Source organism: Epinephelus lanceolatus, chromosome 17 (assembly GCF_041903045.1).
Source record: "Epinephelus lanceolatus isolate andai-2023 chromosome 17, ASM4190304v1, whole genome shotgun sequence".
NCBI lineage: Eukaryota > Metazoa > Chordata > Actinopteri > Perciformes > Serranidae > Epinephelus > Epinephelus lanceolatus.
In genome coordinates, this window is record NC_135750.1 from 12,657,953 (window position 1) to 12,674,474 (window position 16,522).

Here is a 16,522-nt window from a genome sequence, read left to right on the forward strand (position 1 = left end):
AGAAACAGTCTGGTGTTATCATCTAACTAAATAGCGAAAAAAAGAAAAAAAAAAAATATATATACACTCTATACTAATGTCACATATAGCCCAGTGACACCCAGAGTTAGTCAAGCCAGATAATGAAAAGATATCCTGGGTAAGCTTCGCAGTACAGGCCTCTGGTGAAAAAGCTGTGTTTTGCTGCCCTCCCTGGTTGTAAGATTTAAGCCTGTTTCAGCTCTAACAACACACAACAGTGATGTCATAGGGTCCTGGAGTCCACCTGTATATCAAACCTCTGGGCGTCAGCAAAAGTATTTGCAAAGGGTGTTAAGTTACTCTTAAGTGTGTATTTGCTTGATTGACAGTTGTCTCAGGCTACATCCACACCATTACCTTTTAGTTTTAAACCACCTTAATATTGCAATGTTTATGCCTATTGTCTACACTACCATTTTTTGGGAACCCCTTTTTTAAAGAGACCTTTAAAAAACACTGCTGTTAATGTTACTTCACTCTAATTGCAATGCCTTGCTCTGGTGATGGATAATGCTCCCTGGTACCTCTTAAATAAGTCGCCAAATTTGCTTTGTAATGGCTCCCAAACTGTTTTCCCCCGCCTTGATTGCCTTATACTCACTTCCAGAAACAGTTCCACCTCGTCTTCGGTCCAAGCAAAGAAATTTCTGGTCTTAATTTTTGCCATCTTGGCAGTATTTTCTATAACTACGCAACAAATGGCAGAGTAGACAATCAGCTAGCTGTTTACACCAATACACGCATGTCCAGTGTGCATGAATGGTCATGTGCGTATGTGTTTTCAGGGCTTTCACTTGTGTGTACGGAGATCTTTTTGTTTTAAAGTGTCGTTTTAAAACAAAAATCTATCAGTGTGGATGTAGCCTAAGCCTACTACAACTAGCCTTGATGGTTTCCAAATGCTTGTCCACTCTGTCCAGCCTCAAAACAATGAATGAATGAATGAATGTTTAAAATATGAATAAAGTATATTATTTTGTTGTTTTGTTACTGCCTATTTTTTAAAGTGATCCAAAAAGGCACCATGCAGTAAACCCAAACTCCAGGTTCACAAATGTTTCTGGACAGACACAAACTCCCTAATGTGCTCCTCACCGGTGCTGGACGACCTCCAGGTCCTCCAGTTTCTCGGGGATCTCCATGCTGTTGAGCCACTGCTCCTTCTCATCGATCCAAAGCTCGCAAGCGCTGGCTTCACTTAGCATCTTGTAGAGAGCCAGAGCGTCCTGCAGCGCCTGCTTCCTGAGCCGCGTCAGCTCCACCACCTCCTTGTAACGCTCCTCGATGCCCGCCAGCCGGCTCTTAACCTGCAAACAAACGACCAACACCAGCCAAACGCCATTAGTGACTGCAGAAAAACTAAAACCAAACCAGAAACATACATTGAATATTTGACATGAAGCTCTTTTCTGCTCATATTTGAGCCTCTGCAGTGATCAGTGTTTTCTGTGTCTGTAAAAGCTTCACCTCCTCAGAGTCGGCCTTCTCAGGCGGCAGCGTGCGAGACTGGTCGTGCAGAGCCTCAATGACGGGTCGGTAGCTGCCGATCTCCTCGGCCACGTCCTTGTGTTTCTTCACCAGAGCCTGAGTGGAGAACTCGTCGTGACCGACGTCCACACTGGAGACAATCCGCAGCACGTCCAGCATCCACGTGTCGATGTCGTCGGCATCAGCCTGATCAGAGAAAATTAAAAGTTTAATAAAATAAATGCACTATCACAATAAAAAACTCAGTGTTTTCAATTTCTTTTCCAGATGTCAGAGATTATCCTGCAGTCAGACATGAGGTTCTTATCTGCTTTTGTTTTTGTTGCCTGAGCTGAAAGTTGTTTTTTTGTTTCCTTGTCACAATGTTTTACTGCCGTGTGATAAGATAGCACAGTTCATCTTTTAGAAAAACAGCAGTAAATCTTGCTGTCTGTCTAACTGCTAGATAACATGGAAGAACTGACTCAGACAAGGTGGAAGACACTGAAACAGCAAATGAAAAGTGTTTGTTTGTTTGTGCTCAATATCAAATCAATCAATCATTTTCTATGAGAAACTACAAAAATAAGAGTCTGTGTTTTAACCTGGAACTGGTGCTGGTTGCAGGCCTCCTGCAGACGAGCTTTACGGACGGCAGAGAGACGCTCCAGAGCCGCCCACTGCTCCTACAGAGAGAGGAGAGGAAGGAGGAAGGAGTTAGGAAAAGATGCCACTGTAACATTAGACTCTCTCTCACTTACATAATATTACAAAAGGTAAAAAAAAGTAAAAAGGTGACTTAAGAGACACATTCCTTATGAGGTGATTAAAGGTCTTATTTTCGTAACAAACTAAAAATACTCCTAAAGACTCAAAAAAACCAAACATTCTGAGACTTTCTGTGTCTTCCTAGTAGAAGCTCGGCTGCAGCGTACCTGGATGTCCTGGATGCGTTCTTTAATCTTGTCGGCTCCAAAGTGGTTGTCGGCCACCAGCTCCTCGCCCTGTTTGATGGTCTGCTGCAGGTGGCCGGCTCTTCCGCTCATCTCGTCTTCGAAGGCTTTGTGCTGACTCAGCAGACGCAACGCTCCCGTCAGATCCTTGCCGTAATCCTCAGAGGACAGGATCTGCTCCTTCTCCCTGATCCAGCCCTCCTGCAGACCGCAGACACATTCAGACCTCGGTTAAACGCCACAGAACACAACACATCGCTGCCTGGTAAACCATTAATTATGATATTAACCTCTTCTGCCATTTCCCAGAAGAACTTCCAGAGGCGGCGGGACTCCTCGAGGCGAGCTCGCCGCTCAGCCGCCAGCTGACTCAGCTCCTGGTAGCAGAAGTCCATGTGAGCGACCCGATCCCTGATGATCTGAGGATCACAGGGCTTATAACCTGAGGAGGAGGAGGAGGAATTATCACTGTCATGCTCATTTATTTCTGTCTGAACAAACAACAACTGAGAGCAAAATCCAAAATGTCTTCTATCCATCCATCCGTCTGTCTCACCCTCCATGTCGTCAGCGAACTTCTGAGCGTTCCTGTTAACGTTTCGGACTCTGTCGGCTTGAATCGCGATGTCAGCCTCCACCAGAGCGTGTTTCTGCAGCAGGTCCTCCACACCCAGCAGGTGTTTCCCGTAATCCTGAGAGAGCAGCAGCATCTGCAGGGACATAGAGAGGTCAGGGTCAAAGGTCAAATCATCCTCTGATCATGGAGACATAGGATTTTTAAACCAACAAATTAGCATCCTAATAATTTTGAGGTGTCAGATTCTGTGTTGCATGTTAGAGCTCACTGGGTCAGGTTTTCAGGAAACTCTGCAGCACTGCTTTACAGCACGACACAGATAGAGGGCGCTGTTTCCCAAAAAACAGTTAACATTTCAGTTTCTGGGATAACTAAGTCCATCCTTCATCAGCTCCTCCATGGATGTTCACCTAATAAATTCCTGTATTCTTTTTTCTTCGACAACAATGTGCCTCTATTTAATCTTGATCTGCCTCTGACTGTAAATCGTGGATGAATCAGATGCTGACTCACCCAAAAAAACAATTTAAAAGTTCAGAGAATCAAGGATAATTTTGTCAATTAAAATTAAAAACAAATTTAATTCACCTCAACTGAACAACTAATTCTGTTTCAGAGAAAAAAATAAACATGTTAGTGTCGACTTCCAACAGTTCAAGGTTCAGGATGTATCTGAAATGTCTTAATATTCAATCGTTTTTCAGTTTCAGTACCACAACCAACATCTGTCTTCGCTCTCTAACATGGTACAAAAAGTTTCAACCTCCATCTAACAAGAGACCGAACTTTTTGTTCTTGTTTGGTTGTCTTAATTCTGACAACTTAACAAGAACTTTTCCTGAATAAAAATAAGGACATTCAGATTTAATCCCCTCGCCACACATACCTTCATCTCGTCCATCCAGTCCATGATGTAGAGCATCTCCTGGAAGACTCTCTGCAGGCCCAGGTTCAGCTCCAGTCTCTGCCTGCGGGCCTTGAGCAGCTCCAGCAGGTACTCCCACAGCCGGATCACGTTGTCCTTCCTGGCCGTGATGCGTTTGATGTCATGGTAACTCTCCGCCTCCAGCTCCTTTGCCACGGAAACCACCGCCTGCACCAGTGAGATGAGAGGGGGAGGGATGAATGGACAGCGAAAAGACAGATCTGGCCTTGTTTTGGGTTCTTACGCTATAAAACATGTCAGAAATCAATGATAAAAAAAGATCCAGGTGATAGAACTGACCTGAACTCGCTCCTCGTACGCTGCGATGTCTGTTTCTATGGCTTCATGTTTCTTAGTCGCTGCTTCTACGGCCTGGAGGTCAAAACCAAAGTTATCCTGGAGGAGGAGAGAGGAAAGGAAACAAGGATGGCAGAGAGGACAGAGGACAAGGAGAACAGAGAAAATAAGGAGAGGAGAAAGAAAATAACACAAAAAGATGAGTGAGAAAGGAGACAAGGAAAGGAAACATTGAGCAGAGAGAAGCAGTGAGACAAGGAGAAGAAAGGAGATAAAAAAGGGCACAAGGAAAAGTAATAGGTAAGAAGACAATGAGAGCAAAAGCGATGAGAAGAGAAGAGAGGAAATGAGACAAGGAGAGGAAAGAGGAAAGGAAACAAGGAAAGGAAAGCAAACAAAGAGAGGAGATAGGAAATGAGACAAGGAGAGGAGAAGGGAAAGGAGACAAGAAGAGGAGAGCGTAAGGAAGACAAGGAGAGGACAGACGACAGGAGTTAAGAAGAGGAGGGAGGAAATGAGACAAGGAGAGGAAAGAGGAAAGGAAACCAGGAGAGGAGAGGGGAAAGGAGACATGAAGAGGACACAGAATAAAAAGGAAGGACAGATATACATATGGACACATTAATATTCACACTATTACTTAAGACTTTTATGAATACATTAGAAATAATCTTGGTGAACAAGACTTCATAATCTGTGTGCATCATTTTTGTGCCTTTATGATATTATATGTTGGAATTATTTTGTAAAATACGTGAATATGGTGAAACCGTAGTGTGTTACCTGGGAGACCAGCCTCTGGTTCTCACTCAGCCACGTCTCCCTCATGGCGGCCTTGCGGTCGAAGCGTCGAGCCAGCTGCTCCAGCTTCTCTTGACGAATCAGCTCCGTCCTCAGAGCCAGCTCCCGCTCGTGCTCTGCCTTCTCCAGACGCTCCCATGCCTAAAACAAACACCCCCACACATGACATATACCATACCAGCTACACACAATCAAATTGCACCTGAATCCTCCATCAGGTGGCGAAATTGAAATGAAATACTGAAGCAAAGTCTCTGAGGTGAATTCAAAGTTAGGTTCTCAACAGCAGATCACAGACTCATTAGGACTAATTAGTCCGTGATGACATCACAGCAGGTGCAGTCACCTTGTTGATGTCGGAGATGAGTTTGCCCTCTCGGGGAGTGTAAACTTTCTGGTTGTTGGCTCTCATCTTACTCTGGATGGTGAACAGAAGAACCTCCAGGTTTCCTTTCTCTGTGAACCTGCAACACACAATTAGATCATTAACACGTGCATAATATTCACTGTTATATTATCTCTGAGGCTGACAAAATAATACAAAGACTCTAATACAAAAACAACAGAAACCAAGGCCAAAACTAGAATTACCACCCCAGGTTGGTATGCCTCTGCGCATCAGTCATGTTTCTCTTACAGTTTACATCCATGTCTGAGAAAGCATGGATGCTTCACACCCATCGTCCACCCGACAGCACAGAAGATCTATACAATCATCACAGTCTGAAGATGGACACCCAAGATTAGTGTCACCAATTCAGTATCTGACCAAATGTCTCCTCTTCTGCTCCTGAGATATGATGTTGAGTAATGGCCAGAAAAGTGTTTTATGCAGAACATTGTGATGTCACAGTGAAGCTGACCTTTTGGATAAAAAATGTCATCACTTTATTATTTTATCCTTTTAGACATTTGTGTGAAGTTGACGTAATAACTAGCATAACTAGCATAGGAATTCTTGAGTTATAGCCAGTAACATACCTTGACCTTTGACCACAAATGTCTGATCAGTTTTTTCTTCAGACCAAGTGGACGTTTGTGTCAAATAAAAAAAAAAAAAAAATCCCTTGAGGTGTTCTAAAGATATCATGTTCACGAGAATGAGACAGATGCAAGGTCACAGTAACCTTGAACTCTGACCAATGAAATCCAATCAGTTAATTGTTGAGTCCAAATGAACATTTGTGCCAAATTTGAAGAAACTCCCTCAAGGCATTCTTGAGATATTGCGATCACAAAAATAAGACAGACATGGTCAAAGTGACCTTGATCTTTGAGCACAAAATTCTGATCAGTTTATTCTTTAGTCCAAGTGAACATTTGTGCCAAATTCAAAGAAATTCCCTTGAGGTGCTCTTGAGATATCACGGTCACGCAAATGACACAGACAAGGTCAAAATAACCTTGACATTTGACCACCAAAAAATAATCAGTTCATTGTTGAGTCAAAGTGAACATTTGTGCCATATTTAAAGAAGTTCCCTTAAGGTGCTCTTAAGATATTGTGTTCACAGGAAAAGGTCAGATGCAAGGTTACAGTGACCTTGACCTTTGATCACCAAAATCTAATCACTTCATCATGGAGTCCAAGTGAATGTTTGTGCCAAATTTCAAGAAATTCCCCTGAAGCGTTCTTGAGAATGAAACAGACAAATCATATTGACCTTGACCTTTGACCCCCCAAAACTAATTAGCTTGGCACTGAGTCCAAGTGGACATTTGTGCCAAATTTGAAGAAATCCCCTGAGGGTGTTCTTGAGATATTGTGTTCACAAGGATGGGAGGGAGGGACGGACAACCTGAAAACATATTGCCTCAGGCCACAACTATTCCAGGTGCGGAGGCATATAAAATGACCACAGAGAAAAATCAACACAAAACCCCACAAAATCATTTGAAGCTGCTCAAAGTTCATATTAATTTCAGAGCTGGCCTTCTGCTGTTGTAATACAAGTTATGTAATATAAGTTATATGTGTAAAGTGTTTTAGTGTTGTCTGCAGCTGTTGGTATGAAATCATTTCCCAATCTGATCTACACCATCTGCATTTGGGCTCAGATTCAGACTCAGCTGCTTTCTGTTTGTGTGGTCAGTGTGTGTGGAAAGAAACTGTGGTCTAACACAGAGAAGACTCCTGAGTGGTGACTAACAACTATCTGGTTTACAGTGGGAGGTGAAGGGAGAGAGGGAGGTGTGTGTTTTAAACTGTTTCTTTGCTTAGAGTTAGATATCACTAAAAGAGAGTTGGAGCAGGTGATGGGGAAAAAAGAGGAGGTAAAGACAAAGAGAATGTGGGAGAGTGAAAGTTTATCAGATTATTAGAGAGAGAGTGGGAGAGAGAAGAACAAAAAACTGAGAAATACATAATAACAGAAAATGAGAGAGAAGAGAAGGAACGAAGTAAAGAGGGAGATGTATGTATCCAAACAAGATATATCCTGTTGATCAGTGGAGGTGTTGCTGGCTGTGTTTGTGAACTTTGAACAGAGCCCTCTCTTATCGCATTCACCTGGGAGTTGTGTTTCCAGTCATGCCAAGTGTAACCTTTCCCATTGTTAGCTGTTTTTCTGTGACGTGGAAAAGGGGCTACAGTGACCTGTGACCAAGTTAGTTAATCTAGAGATTCTTTTTATCCCAGTTGAACAATGCATTGGTTAAAGCAGCTGTGTGGAACTTTTTACCATTTATAAAACTGTCCCTAGTTCGTATCACCCCCCCTTCAAGATCCGCATATTTATTTGAACCCAACAGCGACAAAAAAGCCTTTCTCTATATGGCTATTTAGCATAGCCTCGGTCGGGTCGGACACAGCGGAAGTCAGCAAACCAGAATACGGCACCCGGAGGCGGAAGTAAGTTTGGACGCCCGCAGCAGCCCGCAGCAGCCCGCAGCCATTAAACCACAGAAGAAGAAGGAGCCGTGTTTATGAGTAGGATTTAAGAAACAGGCTAAATGACATGTAGTAGGGAGTAGTCTCTTGTACAGTAGGTGGTGGTATGCACCTGGAAGTTGTTTGCTATCCGCCAATAAATTGAGAGAAGAAGAAGAGCCGTGTTTACGGAGAGTGTTCTTCGAGTAAGCGGTACGCAACGGGCATTCCTGAACACGTAACAGTTTTACCAGATGTATCTATAAGGACTTGGTTGTACTTTCGATGTCATGGCGGATAAAGAAGGAGCACCACCTAAAAGAAAAAGAACAGAAGAACAGAAGAAGGCTAAACAGGACAGTGACAGGGCTCGAGCCCAAACGAGTGTAAACCTCGGTCGGGCATTCACCAAGTGGAGAGAGCTGAGAGATTTGAAAGGTTTTAAAACTGATCTTGAGTTGGCCCTTTTCCTAATCGACAGGTATGTCATTTTTGTTTTTATTTAGAGAATACACCGCAACTTGTTAGATGTTGTTTCACTTCAATATATGATGACATGGAAGTTATAAGCAAGCTAAATGTAACGTTAGCTGATGTGAACCGCTTTTGTCTAGTAACGTCACAACAAACGCCACAAAATTATCTGTGACTGTGACCATGAACAGTTTATAAGAAATTCAGAGCTACACCAGAACATTTATGATTTTCCTCTCGCTCTCCAAAACAAATGAACGCGGTAATTGCCGGTTGCAGTCAAGATTTTACGAATGAAGCCCAATGCCGGCTGCAGTCGGAATTTTGCGACACCAGGCTGTGGGTGTCATACCGCTACCAAACACAACGACGATGTCTCTGGATGTTGACTTCATCATATTCATAACACCTAAACTTATGTCCTTCTTTAGAGCTGAGATTTTAACTTCTGTTTAGCACCAACATTACATCTAAAATCAGCCTATAACACCACACACCATGGATAAGTTATCATATTGTGTGTCGACAGTGTTCACTGACTTTGGTGGTTTCTCCACAGTGCGGTAGGTGTTGAAGGCCTGCAGCTGCTGCTGGACTCCCACCAGAGAGTTGGCAAACTTCCTGTTGTTGAGGATGATGATGGTCTGTTCGATCCACTCCAGCAGGTCTGACGCCAGAGACTCGTATTTCTCAATCATCTTCTCCGTCTCGATGGCGTTGTCCAGAACCTTGAAGACACAGCACAGGAGGAAACGTGTTAAAAGTATCAGCTGAGGTGAGAACATATCTGAGGCGTAGGGAGGCGAGTCGTCACCTTGCCGATTCTCTTCCCCTCCACCTTTAGCGCCTTCATCTTGGAGAAGTAGTGGTAGTAGGTGACTACGTAGGTGATGATGGACTTCTCATCAGGGTGGTCCACGCTGATGTCTGCACACAGAAAACAAAGATCAGATGACGATGCAGGTGTGTATGCATGTGTGTTGTGTGTGTAGTGTGTGTGTGCTTTCTTACCTTCGGGGTCCAGCAGCTTGGTGAGGCCCAGGTGTTGCTCAGCCAGGTTGAAGGCATTCTGCAGGTTGTAGTGAGCGTTTGATTTCTTCAGCTTATCAAAGTCAATCAGGTCCGGTCTGAAAAACAAAACAATTGATAAATAAAAACAGCAACTGAGAGAGGCTGAATTCAGGGCACAAATTCCCACAAAGAGAACGACTCTAAAATGTTTTTTTCTATTTAAATTTATTTGTATTTCTGTGACTTTTATATTCTATCCTAAGGGTCTACATGATGTTTTGCATTTTTCAACACTGCTGTGATTAAACTTCTGGTGAAAACTTTTATTATTTATTATTTGTTGGCCTAAAATTAGTCAAAATAAAATATGTTTAGTCTAAAAATACTGGAACTGGGTCACTAAACATCGACCATGTATAAGCTTCCCCCCACAAGCTGCTACAACCAATGCATTCACAAAGAGGACAGCTACTGTGTGGCTCATATTCCCCAGATGTGTTTAATTTGAATGAAGTAACTTTGGCGATCTGAGATTAAAATCCTTAAAAAAGAGGAGATGTCAATGACTTAGAAATATGGAACTAATATTCTTCATACTAATCTGCTGTGTTGAGCTTATTGAGTTGAATGTGCATAAAGAAGTGTTTTCAGTCTCAGTGTGGTTTGAGGGAACCAGTCTGCTGACTGGTCAGCTGAGGCTCTGCAGTCATTACTGAAAAGACTGCAGTGGTACAGCAGAACAAACAGTGAGCATGAGGAATGATGTGATGTTGGAGCTACTTGTGTTGGTGGATCATACGGTAATGATGGGGAAGATTTCTCTTTAAAGATACTTTGTGTAGAATGTTTCACGTGATTATAGCAGCTTTCTGTGGCATCATTTTTTGCTGGCGGGCAAAAAAAAGCAGAGAAATGTTTGAGTATGCAGCTTTTATTAGAGAAAGAAGTATTTCACTGCAGGAAAGATGATCATTTCCTAAAATTAGGCTGTCTATGCAGTAGGAAGATGCAAATACTTTGGGTATGGGTGCTAAATGACCAGAGAAAACAGAGGAAAGGGGCTGTGGCATTTGCTTTTGCTCGAGAAAACCTTCGCAACCAGAATGCACTGCGCCACACCAGACCAATAAACGCTCCTGCTAACATTAACTCATCTGTTCTTGGCACTGGTTAGATGAAGGGAATTTTACCCCACTTCATTTACATGTACTACCCATGTTTGCATGATACAAAGTTGGTTGAAAATCGGTGAGGTATCCCTTCGACGTTTGACGTAATGTGACTTGTTCATCATAAAGCAATATGGCGGCCATCTGGTAACAAACTATCTCGTATATACAGTTAAACGGTAAACTAAAATTAGACAATTAGACAGAAACAGGCAGTGACACAATCTTGGTTAATATTTCATCAACACTGCTTAGTTTCACCATTTTCACGATACAGACAACAGTATGGCGCCAAATTCTGTTCACAAACTCTCATATTACAGCTAAACAGGGCACTAAAATAGGTTTCTGTAGGCATTTTTAGGTGAAAAATAGGCAATGCAGTCGCAGAATCTTGGTTTATATTTGATCAGCCTAGTCTGACAGTTTGATCTGAGTTTGAGAGAGAGATGGGCAGGCCTCTCTCTTGATCTGCTTCTATGTTTTTTGTGTAAAATGCAGAAGTGCAACATGTAATTCAAACAACAGAGCCAGTAAGAGTCCACTGAATTACAGAGAGATCTAGGTGCTGGTAAGATGGAGGGAAGTTAAACACAGTTCTTTTACACACACTACCCACACTATTCTGTTTCAAAGCTGGTTAAAATTCAGTAAAGTCTTCCTTTAAGTGCACAGTTACTTTTTAAAATCTTCTGCCTGTATGAGAACAATGAAATAAGAGTGCACTTTACCGACCAGCTTCACTGGCTTAATATTAAAAGACGTTAGAAGTAACCTTCTGTTCTAAATGAACGAAAAATAACTGATTGTTTTTCTGTAAAACGGTTCAATAGTGTAGAAGAGTAGCTGTAGTAGAAATAGTACTTGTCGTAGTAGCAGTCCCTGTGTGTTTGGATCAATGTGCTGTGTGATGAGCTGCAGCTGGATCTCCTACCTGTGTTTATGGATGAGAGCGTTGAAGGCCATCCCGTCTCTCCAGCTGGTGCTGAAGTTGTGGATGTTCACGTTGGGATATCTGGACAGGAAGAGGAAATAACAGCTCGTCAGATTCTTGTGTCGGACCAGCGCTACTGAAAACTGTATTTAACGGTGCACCATTTGTCTTTTTCACACCACATTACAGTCAGTTAGTGATTTCAGTGTAAGTAAACTAACGGGAGCATCACTGAGAGAACTGTCAGACTTTATCAGCCTCAACTCTGCAAACAGATCTAAAGATTCTGGTTAATGGTGGAAAGCTGACTGGGAAACAAAAATCACTTTCAGTTTGTCTAACCACTTCAGGGAGAGGTACAGGGGGCAACAGGGCTGATGGGAAATGTAGTGTGAACTCCGGGGAAGTACTAATGACTCTCACCCTGCTGTCTTCATCTGACACCAGAGCAGCAGAGCATCTTTAGCTGACTTCTTCTCCTTGTTGTCCTCCGTCTCCACACTGATGTCCTGGATCTAAGACACACACACACACACACAGAGTAAGATGCACATCTCTTCATTTGTATGTACGCAAACATTTAGTGTGGATTCTCTGCAGAGTTTTTATAAACGAGGCCCCAGGTCTCTCCAAGATTACTTGTTATCAATTTAGTTTAGATAAAAAAAACATACTAAATCAAATCCCTCTCTTGACACATATCATAACACAACAATGCAGTTATAAAGAAGATAAGATAAGTTGTACCACAGCAGGGAAAGGAAAATAAATCTAAAGAAAGCTCGACTTAAATAGGTCACGAGTTTATTTTGCATTACACATTAAGTATTCATCATACACAACTCCCTGCTGTGGGTTCAGCTCTAGACATGAATTCTGAATGTTCAGTTTGTGTTTGATATTAAAGGGTTGATTTCAACACACTCCATGTGTAAAACATACCAAGAGCAACAGTGAGTACAGAAGTCATGGCATCCCTAAACAAATTAAACAAAATTTATTTCCCAAGTTGTTGCTTTTACCTATTTTTCCAAGAGTTTTGAACGCAGCATTGCACCGTTTAACACATATCAAAGTAAACGGAAACCAGCCTATGACTTAAAAAAAGTCCACAAGACACACAACATGATTTAACACATCACGCACATGTTCCTGTTTTCAAAGTCTTCCACTCGTGCATGTGTAATCCATCCAAAGCGAGGTCTGCCACTGACATGATGCGTTTCCCGCCTGCACAAATGTCATCACCGTCACTCTTATTCCTGACATCAACAAACACACACGTCTGCACATCCATACATAGAACGACATTAATAATGCCATACCTAATTATTAAACTTCACCTAGTTCTTCCTACAACCCGAAAAGCAATTATTAGCTCTTACTGTCCAAAAATGCCCTTACTTTTTAGGATGTCCTCACTTTTTTAAGAAACCCAGACTTTTCAAAAATTGTTTTCTAAACATGTGCACACCTTCTAAAGATGTCCTTACTGTCCACAAATGTCCTTACTTTCTGAAACTGTCCATACTATATAAAAAATATCACTTTCTAAAGATGTCCTCACTCTCTGAAAGTGCACACTTTCTAAAGATGTCCTATCTGTCCACTAATGTCCTTACTTTCTAAATTTGTCCATTCTATAAAAAATATCATCACTTTCTAAAGATGTTCTTACTCTCTAAACACATGCACTTTCTAAAGATGTTCTTACTCTCTAAACACATGCACTTTCTAAAGATGTCCGTCCACAAATATCCTGACTTTCTAAAATTGTCCATACTATTAAAAATGTCATCACTTTCTAAAGATGTCCTATCTGTCCACAAGTGTCCTTACTTTCTGAAATTGACCATACTATATAAAAAAATAATGTCACTTTCTAAAGATGTCCTTACTGTCCACAAATGTCCTTACTTTCTAAAATTATCCATACTATACAGTGCCCTCCAAAAGTATTGGAACAGTGAGGCCAATTCCTTTATTTTTGTTGTAGACTGAAAATATTTGGGTTTGACATTAAAAGATGAATATGACACAAGAGATCAACATTTCAGCTTTTATTTCCAGGTATTTACATCTGGATCTGACACACAACTTAGAAGATAGCATTATTTGTAATGGAACACAAAATTTTTAGGTGAGCAAAACTACTGGAACATATAAACTTAAAATAGATTAAAGTGAAAGAGACTTAATATTTAGTTGCAAATCCTTTGCTTTCAATAACTGCATCAAGCCTGTGACCCACTGACATCACCAAACTTTTGCATTCTTCTTCTGTGATGCTTTTCCAGGCTTTCACCGCAGCCTCTTTCAGTTGTTGTTTGTTTTGGGGGGTTACTCCCTTCAGTCTCCTCTTCAGCAGGTAAAATGCATGCTCTATTGGGTTTAAGTCTGGAGACTGACTTGGCCAGTCTAAAACCTTCCACTTCTTGCCCCTGATGAACTCCTTTGTTGTTTTGGCAGTGTGTTTTGGGTCGTTATCTTGCTGCATGATGAAGGATCTCCCAATCAGTTTGGTTGCATCTTTCTTTAAATTAGCAGGCAAAATGTTTCTGTAGACTTCTGAGTTCATTTTGCTGCTGCCATCATGTGTTACATCATCAATGAAGATGAAAGAGCCCGTCCCAGAAGAAGCCATGCAAGCCCAAGCCATGACATTACCTCCACCGTGTTTCACAGATGAGCTTGTATGTTTGGGATCATGAGCAGATCCTTTCTTTCTCCAAACTTTCACCTTTCCATCACTTTGGAAAAAGTTAATCTTTGTCTCATCAGTCCATAAAACTTTTTCCCAGAATTTTTGAGGCTCATCTCTGTACCTTTTGGCAAATTCCAGCCTGGCCTTCCTATTCTTCTTGCTAATGAGTGGTTTGCATCTTCTGGTGTAGCCTCTGTACTTTTGTTCATGAAGTCTTCTGCGAACAGTAGATTGTGATACCTTCACTCCTGCCCTCTGGAGGTTGTTGCTGATGTCACTAACAGTTGTTTTAGGGTCTTTCTTTACAGCTCTCACAATGTTTCTGTCATCAACTGCTGATGTTTTCCTTGGTCTACCTGTTCGACGTCTGTTGCTTAGTATACCAGTAGTTTCTTTCTTCTTCAGGACATTCCAAATGGTTGTACTGGCTATGGGCAATGTTTGTGCAATGGCTCTGATTGATTGTCCATCTTCGCTCAGATTCACAATTGCTTCTTTTTCACCCATAGACAGCTCTCAGTTTTCATGTTGGTTCCACCTCTAAATGCAGTCTGCACAGGCAAAACCTATCGTACCCAATCTGAAACTGAGCTCAGACATTCAGTGCTATTTATTGTTTGAATAATCAATGTAATTGGGAGACACCTGGGCAACAAAACACACCTGTCAGTCACATGTTCCAATACTTTTGCTCACATGAAAAATGGGTGGGTTCAAACAAAAGGTGCTATCTTCTATGTTGTGTATCAGATCCAGATGTAAATACCTTGAAATGAAAGCTGAAATGTTGATCTCTTGTCCCATATTCATCTTTTAATGTCAAACCCATATTTTCAGTCTACAACAAAAATAAAGGAATTGGCCTCACTGTTCCAATACTTTTGGAGGGCACTGTATAAAAAATATTATCACTTTCTAAAGATGTCCTCACTCTCTAAAAGTGCACACTTTCTAAAGATGTCCTATCTGTCCACTAACGTCCTTACTTTCTAAATTTGTCCATTCTATAAAAAATACAGTCACTTTCTGAAGGTGTCCTCACTCTCAACATGTGTACACCTTTTAAAGATGTCCCTTCTATGCGCAAATGTCTTTACTTTCTAAAATTGTCCATACTATTAAAATATCTCCACTCTCTAAAGATGTCCTCACTCTCTAAACGTGCACTTTCTAAAGAGGTCCGTCCACAAATATCCTGACTTTCTAAAATTGTCCATACTATTAAGAATATCATCACTTTCTAAAGATGTCTTAGTGTCCTTACTTTCTGAAATTGACCATACTAGATAAAAAAAATGTCATTTTCTAAAGATGTCCTCACTCTCTCAACATGTGCACACTGTCAAAAAATGTCCTCACTTTACGAAAACATCTCATGTATCCTCATTTTTAGAACGCCCTACTTCTTGAAAAAAATATCTGCTTTCTAAAACTGTAAACCAATTTTTTTAAAATATCTGCACTTGCAAACATACCCACACCTTCTTACACTGCCCTCACTGTCCAAACATGTCCACGCTTTCTAAAAACATCCTCACAGTGAGGAAATGTCCACATTTCCTGAAAAAAAGTCCTCAATTTCCAAACTGCCTACACTACCTAAACTCTAAATGGTCCTCTGAAAGATAGTACAAGAGTGCGCACACACACACATGCATGCACACACAGTCAAACATCTCACCTTCATTGATTGACATCCATCAGTTTCAGTCTGACAGAAGCATGAGCCACATCTGAGCGACAAATCAGCAAAATCAACACCACCAAAGCATATATGACACACACACACACACACACACACACACACACGCACACACACACACACATAGACACACACACACACACACACACACACACATATACCCTGCTGTCAATCTGCACTCGGCTCCATTTCACCCACTGCAGGATTTAAAACCACTAAAAAGAGTTTTTTAATCCTCACGGCTTATAAAAGATAAATCCGTTTCGCCCAACTGTTCACTGTCCCTGACGATGACATCATCACCCGAGTGACACGACAACCCCATCAACATACAGTAACATGACAAGTGTTCCTCTGAGTGTGAATTCAGCCATTTAATGAGGTCGTATTTATTGAGATCAATGAGTTCAAAGCAGATAACGACTCTCAGAGATGTGACGTAGTAAAAGAAGCAGTTTAACAGCCTTTTTCTCACTTAAAAAATTAATGAAAAATTCCTTAATAACAGTAAGATATGAGGCAATTTAATTGACAACTCTTAATCTTTCAGTTAATGATTAAAGATTCGGCGATGTCACAGTTTTAGGATTAGAAAGGATTTAATATTACACAGCAGTT

The 16,522-nt window shown here is 41.3% G+C and overlaps 1 protein-coding gene across 4 annotated transcripts in view; it reads right to left on the reverse strand.

Annotated features, from left to right (window-relative positions):
- LOC117248237 (spectrin beta chain, non-erythrocytic 1) overlaps positions 1–16,522 on the reverse strand; it is a 175,853-nt gene that overhangs the window by 38,465 nt on the left and 120,866 nt on the right. For all 4 annotated transcript variants that reach the window (XM_078161009.1, XM_033613132.2, XM_033613131.2 and 1 more), the window contains 15 exons: positions 11,922–12,013; positions 11,499–11,579; positions 9,396–9,511; positions 9,199–9,311; positions 8,925–9,112; positions 5,388–5,505; positions 5,024–5,182; positions 4,244–4,339; positions 3,905–4,111; positions 2,998–3,151; positions 2,732–2,883; positions 2,424–2,642; positions 2,094–2,174; positions 1,489–1,695; positions 1,117–1,328 (listed from right to left, as the gene is read on the reverse strand). In XM_078161009.1, the coding sequence (XP_078017135.1) occupies positions 1,117–1,328; positions 1,489–1,695; positions 2,094–2,174; positions 2,424–2,642; positions 2,732–2,883; positions 2,998–3,151; positions 3,905–4,111; positions 4,244–4,339; positions 5,024–5,182; positions 5,388–5,505; positions 8,925–9,112; positions 9,199–9,311; positions 9,396–9,511; positions 11,499–11,579; positions 11,922–12,013 (2,195 nt within the window). The remainder of the gene's footprint in view (positions 1–1,116; positions 1,329–1,488; positions 1,696–2,093; positions 2,175–2,423; positions 2,643–2,731; positions 2,884–2,997; positions 3,152–3,904; positions 4,112–4,243; positions 4,340–5,023; positions 5,183–5,387; positions 5,506–8,924; positions 9,113–9,198; positions 9,312–9,395; positions 9,512–11,498; positions 11,580–11,921; positions 12,014–16,522) is intronic.